Source organism: Rhodamnia argentea, chromosome 2 (assembly GCF_020921035.1).
Source record: "Rhodamnia argentea isolate NSW1041297 chromosome 2, ASM2092103v1, whole genome shotgun sequence".
NCBI classification, from domain to species: domain Eukaryota; kingdom Viridiplantae; phylum Streptophyta; class Magnoliopsida; order Myrtales; family Myrtaceae; genus Rhodamnia; species Rhodamnia argentea.
The window spans coordinates 36,119,381-36,131,060 of record NC_063151.1 but is presented as its reverse complement, the minus strand read 5'-3'; the positions used below and the strand labels follow the sequence as shown (position 1 = coordinate 36,131,060).

General features: G+C 42.5%; 2 protein-coding genes and 1 pseudogene across 2 annotated transcripts; 2 read left to right on the top strand and 1 right to left on the bottom strand.

The window, feature by feature from the left end:
* Positions 1–2,438, top strand: LOC115736499 (metacaspase-4-like). Its single transcript, XM_030668228.2, has 2 exons — positions 1–491; positions 1,369–2,438. Exons 1-2 carry the CDS (start codon positions 146–148, stop codon positions 2,277–2,279), a joined length of 1,257 nt encoding a protein of 418 aa, XP_030524088.1. The 5' UTR covers positions 1–145; the 3' UTR covers positions 2,280–2,438.
* A 960-nt stretch (positions 2,439–3,398) lies between these two features.
* Positions 3,399–7,322, top strand: LOC115736580 (ALA-interacting subunit 3-like). The gene is made up of 9 exons (XM_030668361.2): positions 3,399–3,496; positions 3,650–3,759; positions 4,493–4,551; positions 4,642–4,716; positions 4,796–4,909; positions 5,044–5,114; positions 5,760–6,060; positions 6,394–6,683; positions 6,985–7,322. Exons 2-9 carry the CDS (start codon positions 3,672–3,674, stop codon positions 7,037–7,039), a joined length of 1,053 nt encoding a protein of 350 aa, XP_030524221.1. The 5' UTR covers positions 3,399–3,496; positions 3,650–3,671; the 3' UTR covers positions 7,040–7,322.
* LOC115736553 overlaps positions 4,343–11,680 on the bottom strand; it is a 34,070-nt pseudogene continuing 26,732 nt past the window's right edge.

Below are 11,680 nucleotides of genomic sequence, written 5' to 3'. Positions count from 1 at the left end.
TCACAATTCTTCCAGTCTCTCCCAAATCCATCCTCCCGATTCCGAACGCGTGTTGCAGATCCCTCGCTCCCTCCCTCTCTCTCTCTCTCTCTCGCTCGCGAGGACCGGAACGTAGCCGGAAAGCCAAAAGGAATCGAGCGTGAAAATGGCGAGGAAAGCGCTGCTGATCGGGTGCAACTACCGGGGCACCAAGGCTGAGCTCAAAGGCTGCATCAACGACGTCAACAGGATGTACCGCTGCCTCGTCGAGCGCTACGGCTTCTCCCAGGACGACATCACCGTCCTCATCGACAGCGACGACTCCTATCTCCAGCCCACCGGCAAGAACATCCGTCGTGCCCTCTCCGATCTCATCCGATCCGCCGAGCCCGGCGACTTCCTCTTCGTCCACTACAGCGGCCACGGCACCCGCCTCCCCGCCGAGACCGGTGAGGAGGATGACACCGGCTACGACGAGTGCATCGTCCCCTGCGACATGAATCTCATCACCGGTACCGTCGCTTCCATACCCTCTCTCTTTTTTCCTTTCTTTTATGTGGATCGCATCCTTTCTTGACATAATTCGCCGGAATCGCTTGCTCCGCTTCTATCTACTGAAGGACAGAAAAGATGGGGATCGCCCTCTTGTTTTCTTTTATGAAATGGAAATTATTCGATCGGAAAGCAAATCGAGCGTGTTTTGACCTGTCTATTCGATTCCTGTGCAAGTGGGTCCTCTTCGATCGAGGATCCAGACTCATTCATCCGAGCAATTTCAATATGCTTGAATTGATTTATGTGAATCAAATCTGTGATACAGCTGTACCAGATTTGGACCCTGTCGGTAAAGCTTGCTCAGTTTTTGTGTGATCCGCTGTGTCAATGTCCACTATGCGATTGAACTCACTCAATCAATGTCTAGTCTAACCTATGGATAGAGTGAGCTGGTAATGATATGGAGAACTATATCATAGCATAGAGAAGAGAAAAGTTCTGAACTTGCAAGGTGGCCCCAGATACTCATACATTGCGAAACGACATGTAATTGACATCATCTCTCATGGAGCAATAGCTACAGCTGTATTGCTATATAGCATGCGGCGCATATCACCATAGCTTTAGTTATTTAGTTCGACCCTTTGTTTGTTAAATTTCATATTTGACTCTAGGCTAGAATGCTTTTGAAGTTTGCTCTCTATGACATTGACTGTAGGGCTGTAGGGCTAGGTTTCTGATTTGATCTTTAGAGGGCACCTTGTGAAGACAGCTTTGATATTAGTTCCTGAGTTTGTGATTTCATTCGTTCACATGTATCATGTTCTTAATCGTATGTTGTCAAGTCCATTCGATTCTAGTCACAAAAGCTGACTCGCCAGTATTGCCCAACAGACGATGATTTCAGGGAGTTTGTCGACCAAGTCCCTGATGGTTGCCGCTTGACAATTGTATCTGATTCCTGCCACAGCGGCGGTCTTATTGAGCAAGCTAAGGAGCAGATTGGTGAGAGCACTAGGAATCAAGAGCACGGCTCATCAGGCTCTGGTTTTGGATTCACAACCTTCCTGAAGCAGACTGTGCAAGATCAATTTGAGTCTCGGGGGATTCATGTCCCTTCAGCACTCCGTCACCATCACCATCAGCATCACGGTGAAGAGGAGGAGCGAGGGGTAGAAAGCCCTTATGGTGACAGAGGCTATGTGAAGAGTAGATCGCTGCCACTTTCTACTCTAATAGAGATACTTAAGCAGAAGACCGGTAAAGATGACATCGATGTGGGTAAGTTGAGGCCGGCCCTTTTTGATATCTTTGGTGACGATGCAAGTCCTAAGGTGAAGAAGTTCATGAAAGTCATATTGAACAAGCTCCAACATGGACATGGAGATGGGGAAGGCGGAGGTGGGTTGATGGGCATGGTCGGAAGCCTGGCACAGGAATTTCTCAAACAGAAGCTGGACCAGAGCGACGAAGGGTATGCAAAACCTGCCATGGATGTAGAAGTAGGAAGCAATCAAGAAGTTTATGCTGGGACAACGAAGCGTTCTTTTCCAGCCGGTGGTATTCTGATCAGCGGCTGCCAGACCGATCAAACTTCAGCTGACGCCAGCCCTTCAGGAAATGCCCGTGAAGCTTATGGGGCTCTCAGCAATGCCATCCAGACCCTGATCGCGGAGACGGATGGTGCAATCACCAATCAGGATCTTGTTATGAGGGCGAGGGAGATGATGGAGAGCCAGGGCTTCACCCAGCGCCCTGGCCTCTACTGCAGCGACCACCATGTGGATGCCCCCTTTGTTTGCTAATCCGAATGTGTTTCTTCTTCTCAAGGGAGATGAATTGTGGAGTGCTCTTGTTGTTTTTTCGTGCCTCAGTTTGTCTGATAAACTCAGATGGGAGATGTTAAAAGAACGAAAAAGAAGAGAGATTGTGGTAAACTGAAGGTGTTCCTGTTCGCCTTTGATGACATGCAGTCGTATAGGGTGTGTTAAGCACGTTTGCTGAGGGGAAACCAACAACGATTTGCCTTTTTCGCTTTCCCTGGCTCAGACAAAGTCCAATGCTGTATGGTAGGAGCCTTGAAGAGGAACCATATGGACATCAGGAACGAACGATGCCCCATTCATTGGATTGGCCCTGGCAAGCAGATGCAATACTTTAGGAACCCTGGCATCCCCAGATCACTGCATTAACCCCTCATGGATTCAAATCAATCCGTTGTTTGCTAGCGAAAGTTACTCTTGTTTTTTCTCAATCAGCGATTCCTTAAACCTATTATCCAATCTGCAACAGTCTGGGAAATGTTTTAGCGAACACAAGGCACGACGAACTCGTAGTTGCAGATCTCCCATTGTTGAACTCGAAGATTTTAAAAGCAAAAGAAATCGCCATAACACAGGAAATGTCAGACTAACGAAAAAGTAGGAGGATTGCAAGCAAAATTTGTGAGTGTCTTTCTCTCTCTCTCTTGTTTATTGAACAAAAATCATACAGAATATTGGGCGAATGAATGAAACATGGAGCAGTTATTCTTTATTATAAGGTTGGGGTCTGGAATGGGGAGAAGAGTTTGATTTTCATGTTTTAGTAGAAGAGCAGCAGCAGCATATTCTTTGTCGACGTTTGAAGGCAAACAAAAATTAACATTCCTATTAATTTCAGTTAATGATGTTCTTTCCAAGTCGAGGAAAAGAAAAGTAGTTTGGCGCGTGGAATGAAAAGTCCAACAAGGACGAGAAACGAAACGGGGAATGGGGACGGGACGGGGCGAGGAGGCAAAAGAGACCGGATCCCGGTCCAACCGTGTATGCGACGCGGGTCTCCTCCGTCTTTATGTTGGATTGGACCATCCTTTATTTAATCGTGGAATTTCTTTCTAATCTAATCAGAGGGCTTCTTCTTCGTCTTCGTTGCTGACTTTCTAGAAGAGCGAGAGCGACGTGGTCGAGAGGGGCCGCCCGAGGGTATAACCAAACCAGGTGGGGAGGGAACCTTCTCTTCCTCCTCCTCCTCCTCCTCCTCCCTTCTTCCCCTAATTAACCCCAAAAGTCAAACACACCAACCTCACCTCCATTCTCTCTCTCTCTCTCTCTAGATCTTAGGGTTTTGTAGCGTCCTTCTTTGATCTCTGACCTCCAGCTCCTCCTCAGACTTCGCAATCTCCGTCTCCTCGTTCTTGATTTGCTCGCTTCTCTCCGATGAGTTCTCCCACGCTACCCTCCAGCTCCGGAGCCCCTGGATCCGCCGATTCTTCTGCTGTCCGCCGGAATTCCAAGCGTCCTAAGTGTATGTCCCTGCGTTCTCACCCCCTTTTTCCCTTCTTCGTTTTTCGATTTCTTTTACCATCTTGGAGTTTCCGACTCTGATTTGCTCTCGATTGTATTGATTCTCCCTCCTAGATGATCGGTTATCCCTGTGTAGTCCCTTTGCCCCTTTATTTCTTTTCAATCTCTTTCCCTCCGTTCCGTCTCGGATTGGTTTTGGGGATTTCCATATACAAGTTCATGCAGTCGTCCGAGTACTCTTGTTTGTTGCATTTCTTGCTGAGCTGCTATCGGGGTTTCATTGATTTACTTGTGTATTTGAATTGTGGTCTTCTTGCCTTTTTTTGGTGCTCCTTATGCTTTTGTTCACCCGAGTTTCTTGCGTGAGCTTTTGCACTGGGCTTATGTCGACGAGAAGAGCAAAACATGCTCACCACAAGACCCGCAAACTCACCTTACAACAAAACATGCTCACAACAAAACCGACGCACTTTCCTTCTGATAGGACAATATGATTAGTAGGATTTGATTGGTTAAGTGCGCGAACAGTACTCTACTAAGAGAAACAATCTATCATGTACGCTAATAATCTGTATATGCCTTGTTCTTCCGATCTGGGCAAGTGAATGTGATGAGGTAATTGCTGCTGATTGTGGCTTGATTAAACTCTCCGGCCTCTTTGAATGTCTGCAATTCCGTCGAATCCTTTTCTGAAGTAAAAATTTGTTGTTTACAACTGCCTTTTGGCCTCTCAGACTCAAAGTTTACCCAACAGGAGCTTCCTGCTTGCAAGCCGATCCTCACACCCAGATGGGTGAGACCTCATTACCTTTTGCCAATTCCTAATACCTCCCCATTTATTGGATTAGCAGTAAACATACTTAGCCCCCCTTTCTTTGTGCAGGTGATTTCAGCATTTATGCTGGTTAGCATCGTTTTCATTCCCATCGGAGTTGCCTCTTTGTTTGCTTCCCGTGATGTAAGCATAATCCTAAGCCTAGTTGCTTTCTCTGTTATTATGACGTACGGTTGTTTATACATCTATTGCTATTTTTTAGGTTGTCGAGATAATTGATCGGTACGACATTGACTGCATACCAGCATCCAATAGAACGGATAAAGTCCAGTACATACAGAGCCCTGGGGACAAAACCTGCATCAGGACATTGAAAGTAAGTTTTTCTTGATAAAAGAATTGCACATAGAACTCGAATAACTCTCTCACTATCCATGCTTTTAAGAGAAGATCGCACTGACTATGTGAAACTGAGGATTATCTCCCCTCCACTATTTGCTTTTTCTTCAGGTGCCTAAGCATATGAAGCATCCTATTTACGTATACTACCAGCTGGATAACTTCTACCAGAATCATCGCAGGTTTGTATCGGTTGCCTCAGCAACCTTTTCATTCTCAGCGTATTTTCTGTTTGAAGGAGTATCGGAAAACAATGGTTTGTTTTGTCTAACTCAGTCAGACTTTGGTGCTAATTAACATGAAGATATTATGTCTCCCGTAGCGTTTGGATATAGATACACTTATTCTCTCCTGCTACATGGTATTTTGGATATTTTGTCTGATCCATGCCTTTTATTTTTGTATTTTGAGTAGCTTCAGATAATATCGCCTGAGCTGGTGCATTATCCGATCTAAGCATGTATACTTCGTAGCCGATGCTCGATAAAAGGAGATATTTTCCTTTTTATGATTGGAATGCCACTTCATGATGTCTTGGTTTGCCTTTCGTAATGCTTGTTAGGAAAACCGTAATGGATGGCTTTAAAGCAAGAAAACCGACGTGCATTTCATGTCAGGAAAGACTTTTGGTTTTACAATCTCTTGGGATCTTAATGGGCTTCACCTATTATTTGATTGGATTTCCATGGGCAGTTGGTATGGTTGCATCGAAAAAGGGTGATGGTAGATAGGAATGATGTCCGGTCGTCACAATATGATAAATGAGAGAGCAGATGTGTTTGGCCATATTTTATTGCATTAACTGTGATGGCTTTGTAAAATTTCAGGTATGTGAAGAGTCGAAGTGATCAGCAGTTAAGGGATAACAGCAGTGCAAGTGATGTTGGTGACTGTAAACCGGAAGATATGATTAATGGCTCATATATCGTTCCCTGTGGTCTCATAGCCTGGAGCTTATTCAACGACACCTATAGTTTCTCGATCAATAGTTCGCAGAACTTGACAGTGAATAAGAAGGGTATCTCATGGAAGAGTGATAGGGAACATAAATTTGGTAAAGATGTTTACCCGAAGAACTTTCAAAGTGGAGGTCTGATAGGTGGAGCAACACTTGATCCATCAATTCCCGTAAGCCTGCTAGAATCTCAAGACTCGAGAATTATGAATAGCACTGTCGTAGTTAGTCTTAGATGATGTTTTGCTTGAGCATCTATTACTGGAAATATTGTGAAATTTCTGACTGCATTTTTTTTCACAATGAAAGCAATTGAATGTCACTGCATATATTTAGTTAGCATCTCTCAGAAGATTTCTGGCAACACCTTTTGAGTTGACTGTCTAATCACATCAAAATAAGCAATGGAAGTCCCTTAAATTTCCCAGTAAAAATGTGTAGATATTTAACTTGTTTTTTTTTTTTTTGGTCGAATTTTTAACTTGTTGAGTTTGTCTGGTTTGTAGTTGAGTGAGCAGGAGGCCCTCATTGTATGGATGAGAACTGCAGCTCTTCCTACTTTCAGGAAATTATATGGGAAGATAGAGCAAGATCTAGAGGAGAATGATACGATACGAGTGACACTGGGGAATTACTACAACACATACAGTTTTAATGGAAAAAAGAAGCTTGTGCTTTCCACCACAAGCTGGCTCGGAGGAAAGAACGATTTTCTTGGCATTGCTTACCTGACTGTGGGTGGACTGTGCTTTTTCTTGGCCATGGCTTTCACCATCGTATACCTTGTGAAGCCAAGGTGAGGTCTTTAGCTTTGTCTGGCTAGTTCCCCATGCCTTACTTTTTCTCACGAAACCAATCACTTGCTAAATAAAAGATATAGCAGAAAATATTTGGATTATAGTCACAGTAAAGAGTAGGAGCTGTCTAGCAAAGTTTTACTTGAGAGTTGGAGTATGATCCGGCTACGGATTTGCTGCATGCTCTAGCATTAAAGACATTCTTGCCTGTTAAAAGCTTGCACCTTAATTTTTATGGAAAAATGTTTGTTAACTGCTATTACATGATGCAAACTCGCTAACACACATCTTTTCAACCAGGCAACTGGGAGATCCTTCGTACTTGTCTTGGAACCGGAACCCAGGATGGCACTAAGCAATCAAATGGATTTCTTGATGGCCTGTGGTTTGATGCTTCACGGCTGTTTATGTAGTTTTGTGTATCAAAAATCTTCAAGTAATCTATTTTTTTTTATTTGTTATTGTGGTTGAAAAGCAGTTGAATATGAGATGTTAGATCTTTGTATAACAGCTAGACGATCTGTACCTAACTCAAAGGCTCGTTCTTATTAATGACTTCCATAGTACAGTGATTGGAATAATGCTGAACTGGAGGGAGGAACCTATGAAGTACGTCACCTGTAGTTCTTCGTTGGCCATTGCAAAGCATTAATAAGAGAAAGAAACAAGAGACCTTCTGCGTTTCAGAGATGAGGTCCTGACTCTGCATTCAGGTGTGGTACATGAGAGAGGGATTTGATCATTACTTTTGCCGAGCTAGCTTCTATATATATATATATATAGAGAGAGAGAGAGAGAGAGAGAGAGAGAAGGTCCAAACCGAGCTAATTTTGATGGCCAGAAAAATGGGTATTGATGCATGAATGTTGGGTGTAAAATTGAATTTCATCATGGAAGTAGTTGATTTGTCAGATTATGGATGTCCGTCCCCTCTTCTGTTTTGAATAAGTTTTGTCCCCGAGTCTTGGTACTTCTAGCATCTTTCCAAGAGACCCTTGCGCGATATTTGCACATTTATATTAATGATAGATCTGCATACACCTACATATGTATAGAGTGGAAGCATATGATGCGGGTGCGCAAACAGACTGAAGTTCTGCTGCTTTGCCAACTTTGCCCACGTCCGTAGATACTATAGACCTGGAATGAAACGTCACCTTAGCTATCTACCAAAAGAAAAATTGTGCTTTAGACTGATTCTTTAGAGAAAGCGGTCAGATTATTCTGGAGGCGCAGCAAGCTACTTTGACAATAACTTGTGTGATCAGCAGTAATGTGTTGGCCAAATAACGAACTTGCGCCTTGCATTTGACTTGGGAGATACGTGCAGTTTAATCCTCAAGTATGTCCAATGTGCTTTCTTCGTGTTCAAGTCAAAGGATAGGCCACCAGACAAAGCAGCGGCATTTCAAATAAGAATGGAATCTTCTTGTATGAAAACAATTTTCTTCCACATTTTATAGTTCCTTTCGAATTTGGTACGAGGTTCATTCTAGCCAGCAACCCACGCCCAACAGGACCTTTGTATCACCAAAGGGCTCAACCCTTTCGACATTTCCAAACTAGGACCTTTGTATCACCAAAGGGCTCAACCCTTTCGACATTTCCAAATTAGGACGCTTCATTAGGATTAGGGATATCGTATCGAGAAATTTGTAGAGTTTTTAACATGGAAGAGCTAGCGTGGGGAAAAATGCTTACCTCGAGGAGAAAAACCTAAGTTCTTAAAAAGCCAATCACTTCCTTCCATGTGACAAAAGGAAATTCAAGCCTCTCTGAAAATAGTTCAGTCCTCAAACGAAAGAACAAAATGAAACGGCGCATCCTTTCAAAAGTAGTTCTACTAATAATAAGGACATTGTTCCAACCAAACACCGATCTTCAGCACGTCAGTCAGGATAAAGCGCTTTTGCGTGTGCTTCTCTTCCTAATGCAAGTAAAAGCGCTTGAATGAACAGAATAAGGGAGTAGCCGCCTGATTCTAAATGGTCAGGTATGATCATCGACCTCATACTTTATTCTTGTGCTCGGGCCTGTGAGTAAACGCAAAATCAATATGGACGAAAGCTCGCTCAACTTCGGGCAATTGCTCAAGCTTCTCATGAAGTGTTTCCCCGATATTGTGGGCTTGGTTCAACAGCATGTCTTCAGGCAATACTATGTCGACCTCCACGAAATAATATGAACCAAAAGTGTAAGCTCTCACTGTATCAATGTGCTTGATCTCTTCATGGTGGTTCCAAATGAGATATGTTTACTTTGCTATAAATTCAGGTGGGGCTGTTCTTCTAATAAGCGACCATACATTCTCAGCCGCCGTTCTTGCCCACGTGCTTATGGAATAAATTGCTGTCTGCAGAGTACGTAACAAGTTGGCTTAGAAATATTGTGCCCAACATAAACCTATTGATAGGATGGAGAAGGCTAGTAAATCTGTAACAGTCAAAAAACACATTATGAAAAAACTAAGTTGGACCGCTCGAGATGAACTTACCATTATAGCTCCAATTGGATCTATCCACCAGTAGTATTGGATGGATAGGAGAGCCGTCACTAGACCGAAGGAATTAGTTATAACATCAAAGAAATGATCTTAAGCATAGGCTCTGACAATTTCATTCTTGAATCTTGACAATAAACCATAAGGGCAAACTTCACTAGTGTAACAGAAACCATAATCCCGATCATCCACTTCTCCTTCTCACGGTCGGTTTGTAGGTGTGACTGCATGTACATTTGATTAAAATATAATGAAAAAAGATCAGTGAACTGGAGGAATGTAAGATGACAGTCTAAACTTTAGTAATTGTATCCTAAGTCTGCCTGGTTAAACCAACTGGTTATTAAAAGGTGGCAGCAAAACCGAGTGAACCACCAGGTCAATCGGTGATGAAGCAACATTTTTATTTCCACAAGTTTCTAAAGTATCCAAATGAAAAATCAGAAGAAGTCGATATCTTTTAAGGTAAGTTCTAAAAGTTAAAGTAAGACTAGAGTATCCCAGTACCCAGAGGAGACTCCGAGCCTTCTTTCCATTATTGTTAGCTCAATAGAAACCTAACTCCTCCCACTCTAATTGTGCTGTAAACTAGTCTATTCCAGGCTCTTATTTGAGTTTGCTTTGCAAGTGACATGAATAAGCAAACAACACAAAGATAACTTGCCTTGGAGATGATTTCTCGAACAGACTCCAACAGGATTTGTAAGCCAAGAGTTGCCATCACTGAAGCAAATACAACGATACCCTGCATTTTCAAACCATTGCATTCACAGCTTAATCACAAATTTTGATTAGTCAACACATATTATTCCGATCGGGAAAATTTTGAGTAATTGGTAGTAACGTCATGGTCATTGACTCCTGGTACCTAAAAAAACATGGGTCTTATTTTTTAATTTTTTAATTTTTTTGGATTGGTTTCTCCTTTATAACGAGCATTTAATTATATACTTTTTCCTCATCCTACACATGAAACCATTTGTGTCAGACTGCAGCCATCATATTCATCGATTTGTAGACAAAACAGTCCTTTTTCCTGTTTATGCGCGGATTCAATGAATGGGAGATATAGAGTTGAACCAACAAACAAAACACCCCCCCCCCCACCTTGACATCAAAATGAAGGATTGTATGACAAGACCATATGTGACATCCCAAATTTCACTTAGCTCCGATCCCGAAATCGTAACAACCTAATATTAACTTATGTGATACATAGTAATTCTCATGGTTACAGGCTATTACATTCTCCCCCCACTGAAGACAAAATCTAGGCTAATCTAAGCCTCGATTCGTCTCATCACTCTGACGACCAAAACTTTGTCTTCCTAGTATGAATTCACCTTATCACTCCGTAACCCGATTTGAAACTAAAATTGTACCATCCCAAATTTCACTTAGCTCTGATACTATTTAGTCTTAAGTACTTCACATGGTTAATCAATATCACAGACTGGTTAACTATGACTTAAGCTTGAGGTTGATCAGGCTTTTGTAAGTAACGGACCACAGTGACCCAACAAAACAATGGATCCATTTGACACCACCAACACAATCTCGACCTGAAGCCAAATTAAACCAAAGTCTTCTACGCTTATCATTTTTTCGATACCCCTCGTCTGCATTGCTATTTGGTTCCTATCATCAGTATCACGCTTCATTCGACTGTACTTCGATAGTCCTGCTATATAAATACTATATCTAACACTGCCTTCTTTGGGTGAGCTAATCATAGAGACAAAGGTAAATTGAGTATAATTCGGTGATGTAATTCGACTAAGCCAGCTGTTATCCCAAAATAACACATGCATTATCACGGTAGCTTAAGCTATCGAATGATGAGAACTCCCTTTTAATCGAGTGACATAACAAAGATAAAAGAAGGCACAACAGAAGAATCAAGTTACATGGTCAGTCAGAATCGAACATCTCCTTTTTCTAGGAGCACGGGAGAAAAGTAATCCATAAACCATAGTTAATAGTCATAGGACAAGGCTAGGCTTGTAAACCTTAGCGGGGGCAAAAGAAAAGTCGAATCAATTGATGTGTTTACCCATGGAACCACAACAATTTTTTAACCGAGGAAGCAGGGGACCATACCACTGGTTGCATCCGCTTCTTGCCAATAGGGTAATGGTAATGGTTTGGGTTCCTCATAGCTTTTGCCGTGAACCACAATATAAACCCTGATAATAGATCTAAGAATGAATCCAAGGTTGAGGCGATAACTGCCAGTGATCTGCTGTCAACGGAAGCATAGACCTTTGCAATGAAAAGCACCATGTTTGCTATGTTTGAAATGTGGACTGCAAATCTTTCGCCCTTCGCCAGCTGCTTCGACTCATCCTGAAGAAATGCAGTTCGTTGATCAGAAGGAATGTAAACGATGTTCTCTTAGAAAACTTGAAATACTATGTCATGAAATCACGTCTATTATCTTCGTGATTGTTTCTCTTGCTTCGAGAGCTACCAAGTGGAGAAGCATTTCGATTGTGC

What these genes read in the sequence shown, in the direction of transcription:
- LOC115736499 (XM_030668228.2), top strand. Translation starts at nt 146, where the DNA reads ATGGCGAGGAAAGCGCTGCTGATCGGGTGCAACTACCGGGGCACCAAG. An exon ending in CGACATGAATCTCATCACCG is followed by an intron (nt 492 to 1,368) that starts GTACCGTCGCTT and finishes ATTGCCCAACAG; the next exon opens with ACGATGATTTCAGGGAGTTT.
- LOC115736580 (XM_030668361.2), top strand. Translation starts at nt 3,672, where the DNA reads ATGAGTTCTCCCACGCTACCCTCCAGCTCCGGAGCCCCTGGATCCGCC. An exon ending in CGATCCTCACACCCAGATGG is followed by an intron (nt 4,552 to 4,641) that starts GTGAGACCTCAT and finishes TTCTTTGTGCAG; the next exon opens with GTGATTTCAGCATTTATGCT. An exon ending in CACTTGATCCATCAATTCCC is followed by an intron (nt 6,061 to 6,393) that starts GTAAGCCTGCTA and finishes TCTGGTTTGTAG; the next exon opens with TTGAGTGAGCAGGAGGCCCT.